We start from the raw sequence: 22,513 nt of genomic DNA on the forward strand, positions 1-22,513 counted from the left end.
GGATTACCTGCTCTTGAAAACCGAGAATCATTTCTATTTCCTCTATGCTGTATCTAATGAAAGCCCTTGCCCATAAGGAGCAGATATCTACTCCCATTTTAAAGTTCTTCTCTTCTCATACATATGGGATTGCTGGTGAAGTGGGGAAAGCTCCTAATCAAGTTTAAGAACTGTTACAGAATAATGTAATTCTACAACACAGCTCATTCATCCATCACTTTGATTACTTTGTTCACTGGTCATTCATTCTTCAAAAGTTTATTGTCAGCTACAGAGCTGTAGAGTCTAGAAATACAGTAATGAACAACAAATTAAAAAGTACCTGCTCTCACAGAGCTTACATTCTAGTTCATCAAAAATTCTCTCCAGCTAAAAGTTAAGTACTCAGACATGAAAGAAAAGCATTTCGAAAGGTTCTCCTAGTCAGAACCCTAGAAGGTACAATAATGACAATCAGTATCTCATTAACATTTCTAATGTATTTACTTTTACCCAAAGCAAAAACAACATCCTTTGTTTATTAATTTCCTTGTGGTTTAATTTATTCTGTGCCATTACCATTTTTCATCAATGTATACTTCCTAAATTTCTGAAGCACTCCATTAGTTCCTTGAAGAGATTAAAAGAGAGGTAGCAGTTGTTCAGTTTCTAAAGTCCCTGATGGTCAACAGGTATGAAATGAAAAGACGGTCTTCATGTCTTCAATAGAAGAGAAGTGGTTCAAGTCTATAGGATTGCTCGCTACTCCTGGCTCTCCATGACTTAACAGTCCACTGACAACACCCGTATCTGAAAGCTTATTGCTCTACGTCTTGTTGTCCTGTCCCATGATCTGAACTTCCACTTTCTAACCAGTACTACTATGTGGGATCATTAGAAATTGGATTTGCCCCTGACAGAGACCAGAGTTAATGCTTACTTGGTGTTACTGTCAATTTAGTTATAGCTAAAACATTCTGGATTCTTCTATTGAGCTCTTATTTCCTGTCCATGTCCTTATTCTTTCTAACATAATCCACTTAAGAATCAGGGTCAGTTGTTACAGTTAAGCCAAATTCTTCTAAGTGTAATGTAGCAAGGTATAACTCCCATTAATAAACTCATGGAGCCCACCTTGTCTTGGGCTTCTCTCTCTTCTTGACACAACCAGTGGGAATGCTTTTCATTCTTACAATCAGAAGCTTTTTTCTTTTACCCTTTTGACCAGACATTACAAGCAGTTAAGAAATAAGTGCGTATGTCAGAGTAATTTTAAGACAAATGCTAGGAATAAAAACACCAACTTTGCTGTGCATAGGAGAAAGGAAGATCCAGTCATACTAAGTGACACATCACCCTGTGCATTATTTCTGCATTTCTGTTTCTATTCTCACTCAACATCGTATTTATTTATTTATTTATTTGCTTTTCAGGGTTGTGGGGAGGGTTGATATAGGATCTCATATAGCCCAGAGTGGCCTCAAGATTGCTATGTAGTCGAGAATGACCTTGAAATCTTGATTCTCCAGCTTCCAACCTCCCAAGTGCTGGGATTATAGATGTGCAATCCCACACCCAACTCTTGCTCAACAGATATTTACTGAGTTCTTCTTAAGTCACAGGACAGCTGAGTTTGTTGTTGCTTCTAATGGAAATCCAGTGACAAGATTCCAAAGAAGGGATGGCAAATCTCTGACATGGAGATCATGTTTAGTTTTTGTCTGACTCAGAGAAAAGGTATCAGGAAACGGTAACACAACAGACCTTAAGCCATCTTTAAAAGCACTGAGAGAGAGAGAGAGAGAGAGAGAGAGAGAGACATAATTCTAGGAAGACAGATGGTTGCTATCTTCCTTTAATGGCTGTGTATACTTCTCACTCTCGCTGTTTTTTGCTCTAGTTTTCTTGTATTTATTCTTCCTCCTTTCCTTAACTGGCCACAACAGGACATTGTGACACATATTATTTACTGGATTATGTTCCTGTTTATAATATGAAAACCAGACCAACTGCACACTTCATCGTTGCAGCTGAAACATGAGATAGATAGATAGATAGATGGATGGATGGATGGATGGATGGATGGATGGATGGACGGACGGATGGATGGATGGATGAATAAATAAATAAGCTTGTTTTAGTGGGCCTGGGAGGGTAGGTCTACAGTCCTTGAAATTTCTTATCAGGATTATCTACACATATCAGTATACTGAAATTCTATATTGACACGAATAAATGCTACATTAAAAAACAATAATAGTGTTCATTAACTACACAAAAAAGAATACCATCAAATTACATAAGGCATAAGTATAAAAGATAAAGAAATACTTCATGGAAAAAGTAAATTCAATCTATTGAAATAATCATTTCAATAAAAAGAAAAGAATAGTAATAAAAGCATTCCAAGTAAGAGTTATCACTTTTTATACACCAAAAATAAAGATTTTTCCCACTTCTAAGACCAGCCTTTAAGCAGTTTGTCATAATTTTTTTTTTAATAATTCTCACTTTATAATTTCTTCAGTGAGTTCTATGAACTGTAAACTATTCACCAATTTCCCAGGATTAAATAACTTCCTAAAAATTCTATGTAATCCCATCACAGAAGAATAGCATAGTAACTTTTCTTTACCACACACATAAAAACTATAGTTAACAATTATAACTTATTCTTTATTTGTTATCTTTCTACAGAAATGATCAACAGCCTTACCAGGAAATTGTACACATTGGGAATACAAGTTTTAGTAGACTACTGATTAGACTGTTATGTTTCAAGCACTTCTAGAACATGGTACCACGTATTAAGTCATTAATTCCAAAACAATCATTTATTGACAAAAACAAAAGTACAAAGAGGTACAAATGAACATCCTATCCCCATTATGTTCCATCTATCTAACTCCTTTTTATTCTATGACATGGTCTTCTGGAGCTGTGAGGATGGATAAAATATTCCTCCTGTTTCCTAATAATCCAATAATAAATCAGCAAGTACTTAAGTTACATAGTCCATGTCATCATTAATTTTATCTATACGAGTTACCATCAAAACATCTTCTCTTGTAATACACCACATGTCTAAAGTGAACAAAATATTTCAGTGTCAACATCCATAAACCATGGCTAGACACATGTAATATTGCATCTCTAATGTTTGCTTTGAAGTAACAATTCACAAGTGAAAGTCACAGGTGATAAAAATGGCATTTATAAGTCATATACTAAAACACTTTAAGAGGCCAAAAGCCTCTCGCTAGTTAAACTAGACTGAGGACACTGGAGAAATCAGCTTGTTAGTTGTGCTTTTTATACTGGATGTGCTCCTCACACATTTAATCTTATTGCTGCTACTTCAGTTTCTTCAAGGATGGTTCTTGTTCAATTATTTCATCTAGCATACTTAAGTTTGGTTCCATTATGTCTCTAACAAGCCTAAAATACTTCTCTAAAAACTCATGGTAAGTTTCAATACTTTTAATTTCTCTCACAAATCTCCTTAAAATACCAATACAGATGGAGAGAGTCAGTAAATCATCATGTTCAATAAATAGTGTCTAGATGCTCTTCTACTGTGACCACTCGTGACAGGACATGTGGTTTTGTTGGTTGATGTCTGTAATCCCCTTGTGTGGAATCTATCAGACTGTATGTTTTTGAGTGGTAAATTCTAGCCTTTTAGTTTGTGTAGGGAGCCAGGTTAGAATTTAACACTACACTGTAAATCTTACCTAGAACTACTTCCATAAAGAACACGAGTTCAGTGTTAGACTAACATGGGGACGAGGTACCAGTGACACATTTTAGAAGAGCTGGAAAATTCAGATGACCACTCACTAAACATAAAATCATCATTCCACAAAGATTTTATTCACATTAAACTTGCACAGTAGCAAAAATAAAATAAAATAAAAATTAAAAAATCAAAACATAAAACTAAGCCACATTATTAAAGAACAATATACAATAGATATTCGAACTTCTCAATGGCATTAGAAGGTATATCCATAAATAACATTTACAATTCTAGTGTTAGATCTTTCAAGGTGTCTAAAGCTTCACAGTGCTAGAAATGATTTTTATCAGAACACATGCAAAAGTGTGCAACATAATGATCCATATTAATGACACAAAACAGCAGGCCAGTTATTTATCATTCCAGCATGGCCATGCCACTCTATGTTCTAAAAACAAACAACACCCCAAATCCAGGTCCCATTCATTCTTCAATTATGCCTTTTGTCACTCTGCTTTATTATATTCAAACAGTCACTGTTAGTGCTCTTCACCACGACTTTCAGGTTGACGTCACTCCCTGCCTGCTGGCTGTCAGGACTGGGGGACGCCCCTCTCCCAGACTCACCTTCTTCCGGATGTCTTCATCATTTGCTCCAAGAGAGGCGTAGAGCTTGAATGCAGCCTGGCGAAGTTCATGGGCATGTTTTAAGTCATGATCAAGCTACAGGAAGTGGGGAGAAGATAAATTCCAAATTAGTCTGTTTCATCTTAATAAAATATAACATTATAATAAAATAATAAAAATAAAACAAAAATAACTGAGTTTCAGGAAAAGTAGCAACTATCAATATTGGTACTGTCACTACATGAACTTTCTAGTTACTTTTGGGCTCTGTTCATAGTTGAGATCTTGTTGTGACTATGTCAGCATGACTTGAAATGCAGTCTACTTCTGTCTAAAAGTGACAACCTTAACTTTGGCATTGATACATGAAAGGAACTGTGCATGCTGTTAAGAGTCCAGTCCTTCCAGATGGCAGTGTCAGCAGCACTGACATCTGCTTCCACCAGCTCCTTAAAAGAGAGGCACAAAGAGAAGGCATGCCTAGACTTGCAGTCTCCAACTGCAAGTTGAACAAAATGAATGCTATTATACCTATGTTTTTATAATTTTCGCATTTAAAAAACTTTTAGAAATAGGGAATCCTCTGTGAAAATCTTCAATGAAGAATATACTAGGGTCACCATCACAAGCTACTAGATTTATGTCCAGGGTTTTTAAAGACAATTATTAAAATTAATTATTGGCATAAGATAATTACTGCTATGTCTAAATATACATAAATGGCACTGTTAGCAATTCTTCCACAAACCTGTTTTCTGGATCCTTAAGTATGAACTGTAACTATACAAGGTTTATCAATAACATTCTTAAACTAAAAGACTTAACATAATGATCTAAATGAGCACCTCCTAAAGGCATTATCTTGGGAAAGTGAACTCTTACTTAGTTTGCAGGTATTGTTGAGAACACTATAAAACCCTCTTCTGAAACCTTCTAAAGCACTAACTGAATCAGCTACAGCCCAGACAGTGGGTCAGCTTTGTTACTAAGCCTTCTAAGTTAGCTGCCACTGGTTATGGATTTAGGATAACCAAGTGCGCCATCAACACAAGGTAAGCAGTATCTACTTGAGGTAGCTATGAAGACACTCGTCAGAGTAGCTCAAAAAGCGCCGACACGGACAGCTTGTGGAAGGGCTCTACAATGTGAGCACTCACTTAGCTTTCAGTCCAGGAGCATCGGACCCTTCAAGGCTTAACCACATTACAGCCATAACTTGGATCATACAACACAAATACGGACTGATATCATCCACTTATTAACATGAGGATTTCCCTCCATAGGTCTAATATCTATACTTTCGTAGTTAAGACATTTTTGGATAATCCAACACCAAAATTAAAGATTACTAATCAAATTTTTACTCATGTTTATCATTTGGAGATCATTTAAAAATTATTCCAGTTTTATGATGAAAGAAATGAAATGGAAAAACAATTCTGAAGAGCAGAAATAATCCTCCACACACGAGTTAAGTACGTTACGTGTGCTTACACAGACGCTTCCAGGACAGTTTCCTGGGGCATGTTCATTTTTCTCCTTGCCTTGCTGAGGAGGAAAGCTCAGGCTGTTCTGGAGACCAGGATCAGGATTCGCTCACGTATTTCTTATTGATGAGATATTTTATCAGTGTGAGCAAATGTCCCAGGGAAACAGATAAGCACTGCGCCCATCACTTCCACTAGGAAAAGAACGCTACCAAGGACAAGTGGACACATAACTAGTTATCTTGATGCCTGTTTTGAGTAGGATCTTTTATTATGTAGCACAATTTAGCATCAAATTCACGGTCGACTCCCCCCTCCCAGCCTCCTGAAGGTCGTTAGACATGTGTCATCATATCTGGCTTCTGAAAACAGAACTTTAAACAGAGCACAGCGCATGTAACTAATGTTAAGTACCTCTGACAGTTATTTCAGGCCTTCCTAAGACAGAGAAAAGGCATACCCATAATTTATTTTCAACATTAAATGACAAATAGGCCACTGCCTGCTAGATGGCTTCAGATGTCAGAGCATGTGAAAGGTGAAGAGAGCACTCATTCTTGGGACCACCGCCACATTCATAAACTGCTCCTGACCACAAGTAAGAGTCATTATCCTATCTGCCATGACCTCCTTAAATAAAGTTATGTTAATAGATTCTCTTAGAAATGGATATAGCAAACAAGGAATACCAAACTCCAAGGAACGTTACTTTAAGAAAAAATAAACATGGCTTGGTCCTTAGTTGGTCCCAAACTGAGGTTAAGCGGTATTGTAGCATTTAACCTCAGGCCAAAAGCACAGTGTGAAACCAAAATGGGGAAAACAGGAAAAGGGAGAAGACTGGTGGATAGTAAACTGAGATCAACCAGGTGAAAGTAAGACAAATATCACCCTTGACCTTAAAAAGAAGGAAAGAAGGAAGGAAGGAAGGAAGGAAGGAAGGAAGGAAGGAAGGAAGGAAGGGAGGGAGGGGAGGGAAGGGAGGGGAGACTGGGGAGGAAGGAAGGAAGACAGAATGAAAGAAAAAGAAAGAGAAAGGAAAGGAGCACCAGAGATGATTCTGTGACCCTGAATTGAATTAGATTCTGATATAATGTCAACACTCAATGTAGGGACCTCACTATTTTGGAGATTTAGTTAAGGGAGCCAAGAATATAATTTTTTTCTTGCTTTTGTGTTTAGTGAAAAATGTCCTGATAATAAATATTAAACAAACTTGATCTTAAAAATCTCGAAAACTACTATGTTAATAAAGATAAAAGACCCCTTTTAAATAAAGTGGGCTCTCAGATGGAATTATCCACTGTTTCACAGCTGTGTGCACTAAGAACACTTTAAAATCCAGAAGAACATACCCTTTTAATGTCAGTGATGGCACTCACTGAGCTGGGATACTTGAAATAGTCAGCAAGCATGGCAATGAGGTGATCGGTTATGCTAGCGATTCTCTGTAGCTCAACGTCTGGCTCAATCAGATAGGCGAGGGTCTCAGCTCCTTCAACTCTCTCCTCTAGCAATCTCTCCTTACTGCACATTCGAACCAGACAAGGCAAAGTCTGAAAGCAGGGACATCAATGATTTGCTTTTTCATAAAGGCAAAAGCTTGATGAAGAGCATTTGATAACTAAATCAATCCCATGGTATTGGTTGGAAGTCATGTTTATATGATATATTTCTTCGACTGGTTTTTAGAAGAAAAAAAGTTTAAATGCAAAAACAAGCAAAATTCAGAAGATTGTTTCTTCTAGCATGCTCAACTCTTAATTATGCTAAAGTTCTAACTTGCTTTGAAACTTTATTGGAGAACTTTATAAAACACATTTGAGAACTCCTGACAGATCAAACCACATCAACAGTCTGTCCTATCTACATGCTCACCCTAAAAGAGAACTTGCAGTTTAATCACCAATGATAGCCTTTCCTTAGTAACATGGTTGGGATCACTTTTATTTACTCATTCATTCATTCATTCATTTTTAGTAATTAATTCTATCTACAGTTACAAAAGCAAAATATAGCTTAAAAATTCTTACCTCTCTCAGATTCCACCAGTTCTAAAATGTTAATGAGTTGTATCAATCACTGTTGTTAATTTTCCTAATACCATGCTAGAATGAGTGTGGTGTCCACTCATTCAATTTTACTTCTGAAGTGCTTCAAACACCTTGACACTGGTCTTGGTAATGTCTCTATATTAGGCTCTCAAAACTACCCTGTGTGTCTATTATTTGTAAGGCTGATGTAAAGGTAGACACTGAAGGGTTAATACTTATTGGAAGTTGTCTCGACTACCACAGTCAACTATGCTCTACTGCTTTCTAGATTCTTATTTGTTTTTTTCTCCCCCAAATTTGGCAAACCAATGAATTGTATTGAGGTTACTTACAGGAGCACAAACGTCTCAAAGACAGTTGCATCTTCCTGTTCTATTTTTACCACAAAAGTCAGCACATTGTTGATTACTACTGATTTCTTATTAGGCTAGTTCAGGCTTTACAACTCAACTATAGGCTTCTGAGGGAAAGTCTTATTCTTTTCCTAACATTCCTAATTACTAATATTTATCAATACTATAAATTCCTGGCTTATAAAATTCAATGCTCCCAACTGAAGCATCAGAAGATAGTACAATGAGAAAGAATGTAAGGGTTAAAGAAATAAATGAGCCAGTCATTTCTATGAAAGTCCTTAGTAGTCTACAAAGAGCTGTTTACTCTGGGGGTCCTTAAATCTTTCACCAAATACTAATGCAAGCTAGTCACTAATTTATCGACTTCGGTATTATTTCTTGGTGTTCTGTTTCATTTAGACAGGGTCTTACTATGAAGTTCAAACTGGCCTCAAGCTTGGAATTCACCTGACTCAGTCTCATGAGTAAACTTAATATTCTTTCTCCTTCCCCCACCCTCAACAGGGTTTCCCTGTGTAGTACTTGCTGCCCTAAAACTCTGTAAACTAGGCTGGCCTCAAACTCACAGAGATCTGCCTGTCTCTGCCTCCTGAGTGCTAGGATTAAAGGTGTGCACCACCACTGTCTGGCTTAAACTTAACGTTCTTAAAGATCTTTTAGCCTTGGATTCATTTTTTTCAACAATGGTAATGCATTTGTTTTATACTTAAAAGCAAGTAAGACATTGGAATGTGTTTAATACATGACTAGCCTCACAATATTTCTGTGAGATAGCTAAGTGGGAATTATTGTCTCCATTTTCATATCCTGGAATTGAAGAGTGTGAGGCATCCCAAGCCAGAAGTTCTCAGGACTGTTAGCAATGGTCTCTCATCCAGGCTTGTCTGAGATCAGGGTGTGCTGACACAGAACACAGATAATAGCTGCTTTCTGTCATTTACTTACTCTCTTATGCCTTTTGATTTCTGGATGTGAGGGTGAGGTATGTCTTTATCTTTGTAATTGACAAACAGTACTACTTCATTGGGATTTTACATATTAGTACAATTTTATACTCCCTTATCATAAAAGAAAGGCTGTAATAAAAAAATTATTTTATTGTGGTATTCATATACATCTAAACCCAACCTTACACTACATGGCATATCACAGAAAAGCATCATGTATGTCATCATTTTATGCAGTGTACTCATACCATAATGCAAGTGTGTAAAAAGAAACAAGAATAGCAACATTCAGTGCTTTTAGATAATTAATTGGCTTACCTTTAATACAATACAGCTGTCATCTGTCCGAATTGCTCCAGCTCTGCACATATAAGTTAAACTGGAATAAAATGACACAAATTGTACTTGAGGTTTAAAGTGTTAAAAATATACTATTTGCCTTTAAGAGTTTATAAAACAAACAAAAACAAACCCATATACTATCATTTAAGTGACAAGATTCTGACATTCCTTATCTGAAATTCAGTTAGCTGTAAAATAAACCAACATATATATATATAAACAGTAGGCTAGCTATAAAACAAAAGCAAAACAAACAAAACTTTAAGATAAATGCCCCAGTAAGTGAAATGAGTGGATGCATTTCTGAAGCTTGGTGTGGTGCACAAAGTGGGCTCTTTTGTTTTTCTCTACACTTTTCTCTTTTCTTTTTTCCTCCTATACTGTTAATGCTTAACATTTTCCCTAACAAGAAGGAAAGCGATGTTAAAATGCAATGATAAACGGTTAAGGGTCCTATGTAGCAATAGTCCAAGCCTACTAGCAGTAGAAATATCACAGAGGGCAGTGCAGCTCTCCATCAGAAATGAGGATTTGGAGGGCTCAAGAGTAGCTCTGGGGGTTGTTCAGAGATACAAGTCTACTTACAAGTACTGAGACAATTTACTCAATAATTATATCTAGCTTTCAATGAAAATAAATGTAATAAAAGAAAAATTTTAAAAAAAACAACAAAATGGACCCGTGATATGGCGCAGCGAGTAGACACACTTGCTGGCAAGCCTGCCACCCTGAGTTCCATCCTGGGACCCACATGGCCACACGAAGAGAAGCAACTCTCACAAGTTGTCCTCTAACCTCCACATGTGCCCTCCACATGTGCTCAGTGCACACACAGGAAAGAAAGACATATGATTAAAAAAAAAAAAAAAAGACTTCATGTCTCCTAAACAGGTGCTGAATAGTCAGTTCTTCAGAAACTCGGTGAACTTTTCTGAGTTTGAGTCCCTCAGTAAGCTGGGTCAGAGTATAAAACACACCAAATCAGCAGAACTATTTTATTTGAATTCTAAGGGCTAAAATTTTTGTAGTATTGTCCCACTGTCAGGTTTATTATGTTTTTCATTTTTTAAAAACTATTTCTAGCTGGGTGATGGTGGTGCACGCCTTTAATCCCAGCACTAGGGAGGCAGAGCCAGGGGGATCTCTGTGAGTTCGAGGCCAGCCTGGACTACCAAGTGAGTCCCAGGAAAGGCGCAAAGCTACACAGAGAAACCCTGTCTCGAAAAACCAAAAAAAAAAAACCCAAAACAAAACAAAACTATTTCTATAAGGTCATTAAGTTAACAAAAGGCAAATACTCAGTTTGAACTTGAGACCAAAACCAAACAAAGAACCCTACAATACAAAATTCTAAGTTTTCTATTAAACACTTGGCACAGAACTGTGCACAACACGTAATGTACTGGTAATTCACCAACACTCTGTGTTTCTTTATCTGTCTTCCTAGCTGAGTGTTTAGAATGTATTGACCATACCTGATCTAATTCTGATATTTCACCCTAAAGACAAGGTGAACACATGGAGGATTTAATAATTTTCTATGAACAGTTTTAGAGGACAGCCTTGTTCCTCATACCAGGTATTAAAAAAACATGTCCAGTTTAGGAAAACGTAAGACAGCCCAGTTAAAGTTCAAGCTTCCAAATTCCAACAAGACGGTGAAGGGAAGCAAGCAGATTATGCTACCATGCTCATACTCTACAGTGTTAGCAGCTTTCCTCCCATGCTGTTTTGACTCTTACCATTTTGCTGATGTGAGCTGCATCTCAATAGGTTTATCCCTCTGTAACATCTTCACGAATATCTGTGGTAACAACTCCCCGTCAACCAAAACTGGAAAGAAAACAAAAGACAAAGAGTAAGAAAGTCCTTTAAATTTGTGAAGTTCAAAATTAAATCACATAGGTGCCACTGAAAGTTCCAGCTTACCATTTACCAGGGTCATCGATACCTGGGGGTTTTCAAAAGCTAAAACTGAGAAGCATTTCAATGCTTGCATTCTAACCTGTAAAAACAAAAAAAGAGACAAAAAGTATATTTAAGTTTTGAAATATGATTTAATGTTTCAGAATCTAAACTCCTCTTCTGAATAATTATTTAATTCTACTTAAATTATGATTAGGATGAGGCATAGCTCAGACAGAGCACTCAAGGGCTTGAGTTCATTCATTAGGACTGTGGGGAAAAAACTAAACTAAAAGAAGGAACCACAGAAATAACAATAACACCTGCATATCCAAAGACTACAGCAGAAGCCAAATGATTTTAATAGAAAAAGAAAGAGAGAGAAAGTAGCAGTTCAAACTAACAGAAAACTACCTAACCAAATCTAAAAACATTATAGAAAATGTAAGTTTTATAAGGCAGAAAGAGAGAGATTAACAGTAAGTACCAGGTGCCTTTCAGGTGGGACATGTCTTTTTTGTACAGGACTGAAGTAAAGCGTTCTGGGGTATTTTTTGTTTTGTTTTGTTTTGTTTTAGCATTCTTATAAATGTTTGTGAGATGGAATTGGGGCTTAAACCAAGAAGCAATGTTAGAATAAAAGTTAGAGAAGGATTAAGCTATAGTCTAGGTTTACATCTGTGGGGATGCTGACCAGAGTATCCACCAGATGATCTCGTACACCCTCACCACTGAGCCTGACTCTATACATAACCACCGAAGGAAGTTGGCAGGCTCCTGCAGGACAAGGAACAAGATGCCCCCCCCCCCCACCTGGGAATGCTCTACAGTGCTGGCATGTGCCCTTAGGTGGAGTCTACAAAATGCTAATGACAGCATATTATTCAGAGACTTCCTTCCTAACAAACTCTAAGTTTTAAAATTTGTTATGGTCCATAAGTCTAGCGTAGGAAAGATAGGAAATTAAAAATGGGGAATTAATGAAGCTCGAGGATGGCAGAAGTGAAGGGACAATGAATGACAGCCTAAAAAACTGTTTTTCTTTTTTTTGTTCTTTCAGAAAAGTCTATTTAGAATACTGCAAGGGGCAGGCGATGGGCATTAACAAGAGAACCACCAGCACCTCTGCAACTGTTTTATTGTTTGTTTTTTGGGACAGGGTTCTCGGTATAGCCCTGGCTATCCTGGAACTTGCTCTGTAGACCAGGCTGGCCTTGATCTCACAGAGATCCACCTGCCTCTGCCTCCAGAGTGCTGGGATTAAAGGTGTGCGCCACCACCACCCAGCTTCTACAACTGTTTTTTTAAAATGGTATTTTTATTTATTCTTTGAAATTCTCATACATGCATCTAACATATTTGATATTATCTACCCCCTATTACATCTTCTTGGCAACTGACTGAAGGGAAACTCACTTTTCTTTATGGATGTGGCCACTGGTGGCCTTTGCTCCAGGGCATGGCCCCACCCCCATCTGCACAAGGCCGGAACTGATTGGACTCAGGGAGCTATTGATGATGATAATGATAATTGTAATAATAATAGAGGACATGAGGTTGGGAGGGAGCCAGGGTAGAGAGTCCTATGGGCAGTTGGAGGGAGGTATAACTGTTTCTTGATGTGTAAGTCCTGACAGTCTCTGCATGGCACAAGGCAGAGGAAATGGCTTCAGTGCATAGCTCCTTGCCCTGCTTTTGGCTAGTTTTCAGCTGGCGTCATATGCATTCCTATCCTGTAAGCTTTCACCATGACCAATAACCACATGGTGGATGTCTGAGGTGGAGCCTTACCAGAAAGGAAATGAAGGACAACAGGGCAGGCCAGTGTCACCACTAAGCAGACAGAGGGCAAAAGTTAGTGCCTCTCTGTTCTGGCTTAGCTAGTTTTAACAAGACACAGGACAATGTTCCACTGTTTCTACAGCCTGACAGCTAGGCAACCATGAATGGCTTGATGTTTAATAGTGGATTATAATGCTGCTTATCACTATATAAAAGACAGCAAGGAGCCAGTGGTAGTGGCGCATGTCTTTAATCCCAGCATGAGGGAGGCAGAGGCAGGCGGATCTTTGTGAGTCCAGGCCAGCCTGGGCTACAGAGTGAGTTCCAGGAAAGGCGCCAAAGCTGCACAGAGCAACCCTGTCTCAAAAAACCCAAAAAAAAAAAAAAAAAAAAAAAAAAGAGACAGTAAGGAAAATTATTAAGCATGAAAACTTTTGACATCTTAACTCAAAACACAAAACAGAGTACAACTAAATGTTGATTTGTATGTAGGTATATACTGCAGGTTTGAGTCTGTGTAGCTGGAAAGACTCTAAATATAAAACCCAAAGTCTCCCCATTCAGTCAGCCAATGCTCCTGCACACTTTGAAGGCATCAGCTCAAGCATCAGGTTCAGCACTGCAAACTGACCAGAGAGACCTGAAATACTATTTCACAAATGAAAATCCACAACTCGTGGCATAAAATGTCCTGGAAAAAAAATGGAGAAGGAAGGACATGTTTTTCCCACAGAAGAACATACTGTAGTAACATATGTCCTGTACCACTTTACTGATAGAACATAACATCCTGTATGGATGACTAGAAATCTACTCCTGATCACAGTTACAGAAGAAGCAATAAAATATGTAAGCATATTTCTATTAATTAAAATGAAGATAAAATCTGACATAACGTTTTTCATCTTACTTTGTAAGAGGGTGAGGTTAGTAGGTGAGCAATGTTCTGTACTGCCCCATGGTTAAACAAAATTGTTTGATGATCTGGTCCCTGCAAGAAAAGAGAATACAGTAACACATTAACAAAAATCACAACTCTAATTAAACCACACTTACTTAAAATAAACTACATTCTACAGCATAGATTTCAGTTGTCCTGTACTTGGACAAACTCAAACCCTAGAGCAAGGCAGACAGACCGTAGTATATAACGTGCTGCCGTAAATTCCTCATGACATGTCTACATCTCCCTACTTACCTCCCAAGAATACAGGGAAAAGACTATAGCACAGTGGTTCTCAAGCTACGACCCTTTAATGCAGTTTCTCAAGTTGTGGTGACCCCCAAGCAAAAAATTAATTTGCTGCTACTTCATAACTATAATATTGCTACTATTACAAATCATAATGTAAATATGTGATATGTGACCCTTCCCAAAAGGGGCTGGGGTCATGACTCCCAGGTTGAGAATCACAGATCTAGGAGGATGAGGGAGGACAGGAGATGTGTACTTATATAGAACCTTAGATGACAATGATAAATTCCCAGACTACAAGGGCACAATGTACTTATTATCAGCTATCCACCCAGAATGGCACAAAACATCCTTTATAATTGCTTGATAACATTCTCAAGGCACAGGTTTTAAGCACACTTCCCTTCCTCCCAGCTCATTTACACACCTGCAGATAAAATTATGGGCACTACTCGCCAAGTGCTCACTGTGTGATGGGCATTGCTCTAAATGGTTTCACTGAACCGTCTCATTTGAAATAGCTTGTTCATTATAAACATGATGGTGGAGATTATTATGGGGGAGCCAAGAAAAAACAGGTCTCTTATAAATTTGTCTCATTTTAAATCTCATGAAAGTAAAAAGCTTCTGTATAGCAAAGGAAACCAAACTATGTGAAGAGGCAGCCACATAATGGGAGAGGATCTTTAACAGCTTAGTCATCTGACAGAGGATTAGTGTCTAGAACATACAAAGAACTCAAAAACCTCAACACTAAGAAAATGCTGTCTAAACACTGGCAGAGCTTTTCTGAATGGCTACATAGGAAGAGGACTGCCTCAAACACTTGCACCTCTCTGCTCCTCCTCTACAGCCAGCCTTTCTGTGATGTGAGGAGATCTAATTATAACGTATTGGTTCCTATTCTTTAAGATATTTCATACATATAGAAAGCAGGGCATGTGGCCCACAACTATATTCCAGTAGTCTAGAGGTTGAGCAGAAGGATCACTACTCAAAACCAGCCTAGGCTACAAAACCAGCCTGTCTTGAAACACAACAGTTGTCAGGTGTGGTACTGCCGCCCGCACCTTTAGTTCCAGCATTCAGAGGCAGAAGCAGGGGCTGGTAGATCTTTGAGTTTGAGGCCAGCCTGGTCTTCATAGTGTTCTAAGACAGCCAAGGCTACACAGTAAGACCCCACCTCAAAACAAACAAACAAACAACAAAACCCAGAACAGAATAAAAAAAAAACTGTATATAAACAAATGCATGTGTATGCTTTATCCCATTTTAACTCAAACAGTAGAATACTAAACACATCTAACCCTTTACATTTTCTTCTCAATGCATCTTAGATATATCAGTACATATACATTTTCTCATTTGTCCTATCCTACTTCTAGTAGATGAATGCTCTATAATTATTAGATTTTTAGTCTCTTGATTTCTCTCTAAGGTCCACACCATCTCTCAATAGTCGTACTAACAAAAGCTTCATTTACAAATACCAGGGAACAGATCCAGCACACTGTAATCCTCTGTACAGAATTGCTTCCTGCTGGTTGAAATGCCTTATTTTTTATCTCAGGAGATGGCAACAAATAGTTGTTACCAAACAAGGTCTTCCTTCTCGCTAAGCCTCTGCCCAGGGTTGTGGAAAGCACTACAAGGAAAGCCAACTGGAGAAGAGGGCTCACCTTGGATTTTTGTCAAGTGTCTCTTTCATCTCTGCAAGAATCTAGTGGGTAGGGAGTGAGGCGACACCCACCAGGCACTGATTACATAAGCCCTTTCAGTCTTAAACACCAAAGAAATCTCAGAAATCTGAGCTATTGCTTACAAAGCAGCAGCAATTCAGAAATTAGAACTCTAGCAACTATTATCACTTTTTTGTACCTTCATAACTCAGAAACATTCCAGGATGTAATTATGATAAAATAATTAGTTTATCACACAGTGCGTTAGTATTCTTTTTCTGTCTTGTTCCTCAAAGCATGTGAAGTGACTTAATGCTGATACTAATCTATTGGTAAAGTCCTATTCCACTTAATTTTTGCTAAGTGGGCCCCATGAATAAGTCTTAAAATTCTATTATAGATTTTATTTATTTGGGCCTATATACAAAAAAGGAACATGGAAACAAAAGGTTTTCATGATTAAGGACAATATAAAGACCATACAGACAGTTGTTTTCAAAGATGCATCAGGCAACTGTGTATTTATAAAGATGTTGCATTTTGAGTCATTACTGTTGTCATGGGCTCATAAAGTTCCCTGAGGTTTAGTTAGAACTCAGAATACTTAAATGTGTTCATTTAATGACAATACTAAACTATCAGGAAAAAAAAAAAGATTAATAAAAGTGCTTTTTCTCTGATAGGATTGTATGTCAGTAGTGGTTGTAGGGTGGCTGGCATAAATCTTCCCAGTAAAGGAGTACTGATGTAATGGCTCCTTCCTCTGGGATGGCAGCTGAGATAGTACTGAGCAATTTCAGGTGCTAAGAAACTTCTAGTGCATAACCTCAAAAACTACTTACAGGCATAGGGCTAAAACATCGTTCTATTGTTATAAATACTTACATCTTGTGGGTTTGAACCCATTGTTAGCAAATGAATTTCAATGAAGTTTCATTTTCTATGAGTTGGCCTACACACTGTCAAAACAATCAAGAGAAATCTCAAGGATTTTTGAACAACAAAAAAAAAATCTTATATTTTAGACTGTGATAATCAGGGATTGGATGGGGTTTAAAATAATTAGATTACAAAGTAGATGTCATTCCTGAAGCCAGGTTAACTAATTTTATTTGGGAAGATATGCTAAACAGCACAGAGAGTGATCCTCCAGCTGTGAGGTATATTTAGTTACTCCTTCCTTTCTGAGGCCAGAAGCTCCTCACCTGGCATCTGTGTTACACATGATAGGAAGGTGGGTAATGCTGCATCACCAGAACATAGCAACAAACTGGTTAGAAGTAGGAAAATATTTAGCAATTATCTAAGATGACAAATAAATAATCACCCATGGTTACCTAAGAGACTATTCAATATATGAAGTAAAATGAACAGCACTCTTCAGTGTAGGTTGGAGCCTTTTAAAAGCATGGAAATTGGATTTTTCAGACACTGAGTACATGGAGGACTCTGAGGGCAGTCTGAGGTGCTGCTGGCTCTGCACTCTTCCCACACTGCCCTCAGACCTTTCACCCTGCATAAGAACATGCTGCCTCACCGCCAGGCAACTTGGTTATGATAAACAGAAGCTTTCAAGCACTTCCTTTAAGTGAAAAGGAAGCTCTCAAGAAGGAAATAGACATTCAGTGTGCTGAAGCCAGCAAAACCTACATAATGCTGAGACACTCAGCACACTCAGCCCCAAGCATCACAACCACAGGCAGAAAGCAAACCGAGTGTGTGTCAGCCTTCAACCACTACTCTTTGTCCCGAGAAGACACCCAAGTTTCCAGTGAGAACACTGACTCTGGTTCTTACTTTGCAGCAGTGTGAGAAGATCTGGCAGATATACTCCTGGGTGTAGCGAGACCTGCTCAGCAGTGCCATGAGGTGTGGTATCACTGTGGCATCCTGGATGGAAGGGAAGGAGCAGACAGCAACAAGGAACTTAGGCGTTAAGCATATGTGACAAAGTCTTTCTCCAAGAAAGTACATAGCAAAGCTTCCTATCTTAATGGTATCAAATCAAGTCTATTTAAGGAACAGCAAAATAAAAGCATCATGGCCATCAGAACTGTTCAAGCATAGGATAAGGAAAGATATTTTCATATTCATCATTGAAAATAAAATACAAGAGAAGGAACTTAATTTCTCTCACATAAGTAACCAATGTTCTCACTATAAAACAGCATCATTGCTAAGAGTAGGAAGAAATCAGTTCTGAAACCAAAATGTGATGGGGTGACTTATTAACACAGACAATGTTAAATGGCTTACACAGAAGTGCTGTACAAAATAAATCTGACATTTTGGGTCTTGGGTTGTTATGGTATGCACCAGTAACAATTATGATGGTGAGTTAGCTATTTTCACACTTTGAATGATTAGTAACTTCTCACATAAAGCCCACTAGTGGGCTGGAGAGATGGCTCTGTGGGTGAAGTGTCTGCTGGCAAGCTGCCATGCAAAGGATCAGAGTTCAGATCCCCAGGGCCCACAGAAAAGCCAGGGAGGCATGGCAGCCCAACAGTAATCCCAGCCTCAAGAAGCAGACAGGGTTGTAACATGAATTTTAAAAGGTTTTACTAAATTAAAAACCTGGAGCCAGATATTGAGATAAATTCTGAAAGATCAGAGAGACAAAGGAACAAGCCACAGTCGATCTTAGCTCGCCAACTCCTCAGCTGATCTTGTTTGCTCAAACTGAGAGCCTCTGAGTCCTCACGTGAAGGGATCTCAGCTGAACTGCTTAAAAGCCTCTAGTTCCTGGTCCTCACGCCTTATATACCTTACTGCTTTCTGCCATCACTTCCTGGGATTAAAGGTATGTGTCCCTCCCAAGCAAAGACAAGAGATCTCAAGTGCTGAGATTAAGGGTGTGTGCCACCATGCCTGGCTGTTCCCAGTGTGGCCTTGAACTCAGAGATCCAGAAGAATCTCAGTCTCCCAGTGGTAGAGTTAAAGGTGTGTGTACCACCACTGTCTGACCTCTATGTCTAATATAGTGGCTGGCTCTGTCCTCTGATCCCCAGATAAGTTTTATTTATAAATTATTACCACACAGGGTGATCTCCAAAACAGGACAGCTAGCTGGGTTAGCTTAATCTATGGGCTCTGGATTCAATATATATGGTGGAGAGCAACTGAGGAAGACAATGTCAATTTCTCACCTCACATATGCAAGGATACCAATACATACACACAAACAGACACACAGACACACACACAAACACACACACACACACCTTGCAAGCACACATACATGCACACCACATACAAACATATATACACATAAAAATAGTCTAAAGCCCATTAGCTTACTTACTGCTGACATTTACATGGTGTCAAAGGAAAAGAGAACCCTGCTTGAAGGCTTTCCAAGCTCTTCTTTTATTTGTAATGCAAAAGGGATCACAAACTGAAAGGGTGTTTTTGCATTGAACCAGACAGAAAAAGGAAACTTGGCTCAAGCTTCCTAGTAAAAGTGGACCACATTTCAGAGCCATGCTCATGTACAAATGTGCACACAAATTTCCAGAGGATGTTCCCAGAGACTGATTGTAATTCTGTAAGCCTGGGGAAGGACTGAAGAGTCTGCTACCTAACTCATTTCCCAAAGAAATGGGCTGCTCTACAGACAAAACCAGGAGGTGAGGAAGAAAAAATGCCTAAGATCTATGAGGGCGAAGTAGGAAAACAGAAGGCTATAATTCCCTAAAAGTAGAATCTTGCAGGTTAGTATGATCCACTGTGTTGTCACAAGTAGTTAAAAACAAAGCAAAAAACTTAAAACCTCCAACTAGCCAGCAAAGCACAGAGGCTGAGAATGAGCGGGGGAAGAGGGCTAGCCAGGAGGCAGGCTCCAAGACCCCTCCACTTCTAATCCCCTTCTTTCTCTGTCCTTCCCTCCACTGCTCTCTGATTCACCAATCCTGTCCAACAACCCCAACCCATTTCCCCATGTGTGCCTCTCTGTCAACTGAATGTCGGTACCTGTAGTTCACAGATGATAAAGAGTATGCACATAACTGCCTCCGTTACCTGTCCAATAAACAGGAGTCCAAAGTGGAAACCCCAGCTTTCCTCACTGGACTGTCTATTTAGTGCCTAAGCAGTTCTGACAGCCAACCTCTACACTATCCAGCCAGCTAAGTAAACTGAACAGCTCTGCTGCTGCCTACACCCCACCCCACCGTGGCCCTGACATCTAACACTATTGAATTCTCTATGATAGAAAATCTCCAAGGCATAAAAGCTAAATGTTTCATAATTTAGAGAAACATCCTCCCTTAATTTATATATAATCAACACAGAAATGAACCGTTAAAAGCAGCATGAAAGAGTTCTCAAAATGTGTAACTGTCATTTGCTTATTTACAAAGCCAAGAATATTTAACACTACAAATAAGCAGAAAGTCAAATACTTGTTAAGATTTCCACATCTAACAGTTATGGTGATTTAGGAGGAACTAGGCAAATCAGAAATAGACTGAGAAAGAAATCAAACTATGAGCCCAGTGGCGGTGGCACACACGGCACATGCCTTTAATCCCAGCACTCGGGAGGCAAAGGCAGGTGGATCTCTGAGAGTTCGAGGCCAGCCTGGTCTACAGAGTGAGTTCTAGGACAGGCACCAAAACTACACAGAGAAACCCTGTCTCAAAAAAACAAAAAAACAAAAAAAAAAAAAAAAAGAAAGAAAAAAAGAAAGAAAGAAAGAAAAAGAAATCAAACTGTGACCCCCAATACCCCAAACTCACTGTGTACAGTAGCTCTTCTGGAGTGACAGGACTGGTGAAGACTGTCCGGAGGCATCGGAGGCAAGCTTCAATGAACTTCAGGTCAGGGGATAGTAGTCCTATTAAGAGAAACTACATGTAAGACATTTTTGTTTGTTTGTTTTGCTTTGTTTTTTAGACAGAGTTTCTCTGTGTAGCCCTCATTGTCCTAGAACTCACTCTGTAGACCAGACTGGCCTCGAACTTGGATCCACCTGCTTCTGTCTCCCGAGTGCTGGGATCAAAGGTGTGCACTACCACTGCCCAGCATGAGACACACCTTTCAACCAGCATTTAAAATAGTGTAAACAGAGCACAGAGAAACCGGTTCCCTACATACCTTGTAGCAAGGCAGGGATAATATGGCAGTCTAGTAGAGACTTGACATTGTTTTCTGTGCCCATTGCAAGGCTCCCTAACACCACTGCACATTCAGTTTTCAGCTCTGTGCTGGAGGTTTCTTGTTGAAGCAAATACAACAATCTAAAAAACAAAGGGGACTTGGTAAACAGACTGTAAAACAAAAAGTAATTAATGTAACAAAGCAGTGTGATAAAAATAGTGTGGGAAATATATCTCACATAATAAAAATATGGTTGAAACAAGCAATCAAAAGGCAGAGTGGTAGAGCACACTCCCGACTGATACTTTTACAACACAACTCCCACACTCAAGGCTCAGGGAACACTGCGGAAGAGTAGGCAGAATGACTATAAGAGTCAGATGACCAGGGAGGTTGCTGTGAAACTGTGCTTCCTAGGGATGTTGGATCTATACCATAAAGTCTCACTACATGACTCACTAAACATGGGTAATACCAACAGACATGTTAACATAGACAGGGGAAATCAAGGCTTTAACTCTAGATAAAGAAGTACAGGCAAGGGGTTGGGGATTTAGCTCAGTGGTAGAGCGCTTGCCTAACAAGTGCAAGGCCCTGGGTTCGGTCCTCAGCTCTAGAAAAAAAAAAAAGTAGTACAGGCAAGTAAGGAACACTGAGAACAGGACAAAGTTCACTCCAAACAAGAGCATGACAACTGGTTATCCAATATCAAATGGCTATCCCTGAAAACATATATACAAGTAACATTATACAGACTAAGCTGTTATTTATATCTTAAGGAATACACATACACACCAACAATTAATAAAAGGAGAAAGAGAGCAAGAGGGAAGGTTTGGAGAGATGAAAGAGAAGGGGGAAATAGTATAATTATATTATAATCTTTAAAAAATAATTAAAAAGAAAAATATGAAAAATAAATAAATAGATGTATGATTGTTTGAACTTATTTGGATTTTTTTGAGAAATAATTGTTTATACCATCTCCTAATTCAATAAAAAAAAAAAACACTGACAGACAAAAATCTAAGAAATTGTCTTATTTTATACAAAATAACTATCTCAGTTTACCAAACTATAAACCTGAAAGTTGTAATCAAGTAGTCTCTATAGAAACAGCACCATGCCCCATGTTATCCGCCACTTCCTGGTAGGTCCCACCAGAATATGAAGACTCTCAATGCCAAGTTCTATTGAATCTTAAATGCACAGTAGAAAGGGACCCTGAATTCACAGCAGTACTTCTAAGAGGGCCTCTTACTAATTTTCTTAACGAAAATGTTCAGAGTCTTTGTGAATGGAAAGCTTTCTTCTCTTCCTA

General features: G+C 38.6%; 1 protein-coding gene across 4 annotated transcripts in view; it reads right to left on the reverse strand.

Moving 5' to 3' along the window:
- Positions 1 to 22,513, reverse strand: part of Armc8 (armadillo repeat containing 8) — a 95,581-nt gene that overhangs the window by 38,724 nt on the left and 34,344 nt on the right. For all 4 annotated transcript variants that reach the window (XM_059268440.1, XM_059268441.1, XM_059268439.1 and 1 more), the window contains 9 exons: positions 21,190 to 21,332; positions 20,832 to 20,929; positions 17,890 to 17,982; positions 14,129 to 14,209; positions 11,461 to 11,536; positions 11,274 to 11,364; positions 9,508 to 9,568; positions 7,188 to 7,388; positions 4,346 to 4,441 (listed from right to left, as the gene is read on the reverse strand). In XM_059268440.1, coding sequence (XP_059124423.1) covers positions 4,346 to 4,441; positions 7,188 to 7,388; positions 9,508 to 9,568; positions 11,274 to 11,364; positions 11,461 to 11,536; positions 14,129 to 14,209; positions 17,890 to 17,982; positions 20,832 to 20,929; positions 21,190 to 21,332 — 940 coding nt within the window. The remainder of the gene's footprint in view (positions 1 to 4,345; positions 4,442 to 7,187; positions 7,389 to 9,507; positions 9,569 to 11,273; positions 11,365 to 11,460; positions 11,537 to 14,128; positions 14,210 to 17,889; positions 17,983 to 20,831; positions 20,930 to 21,189; positions 21,333 to 22,513) is intronic.

Source organism: Peromyscus eremicus, chromosome 7, assembly GCF_949786415.1.
Source record: "Peromyscus eremicus chromosome 7, PerEre_H2_v1, whole genome shotgun sequence".
Lineage (NCBI taxonomy): Eukaryota > Metazoa > Chordata > Mammalia > Rodentia > Cricetidae > Peromyscus > Peromyscus eremicus.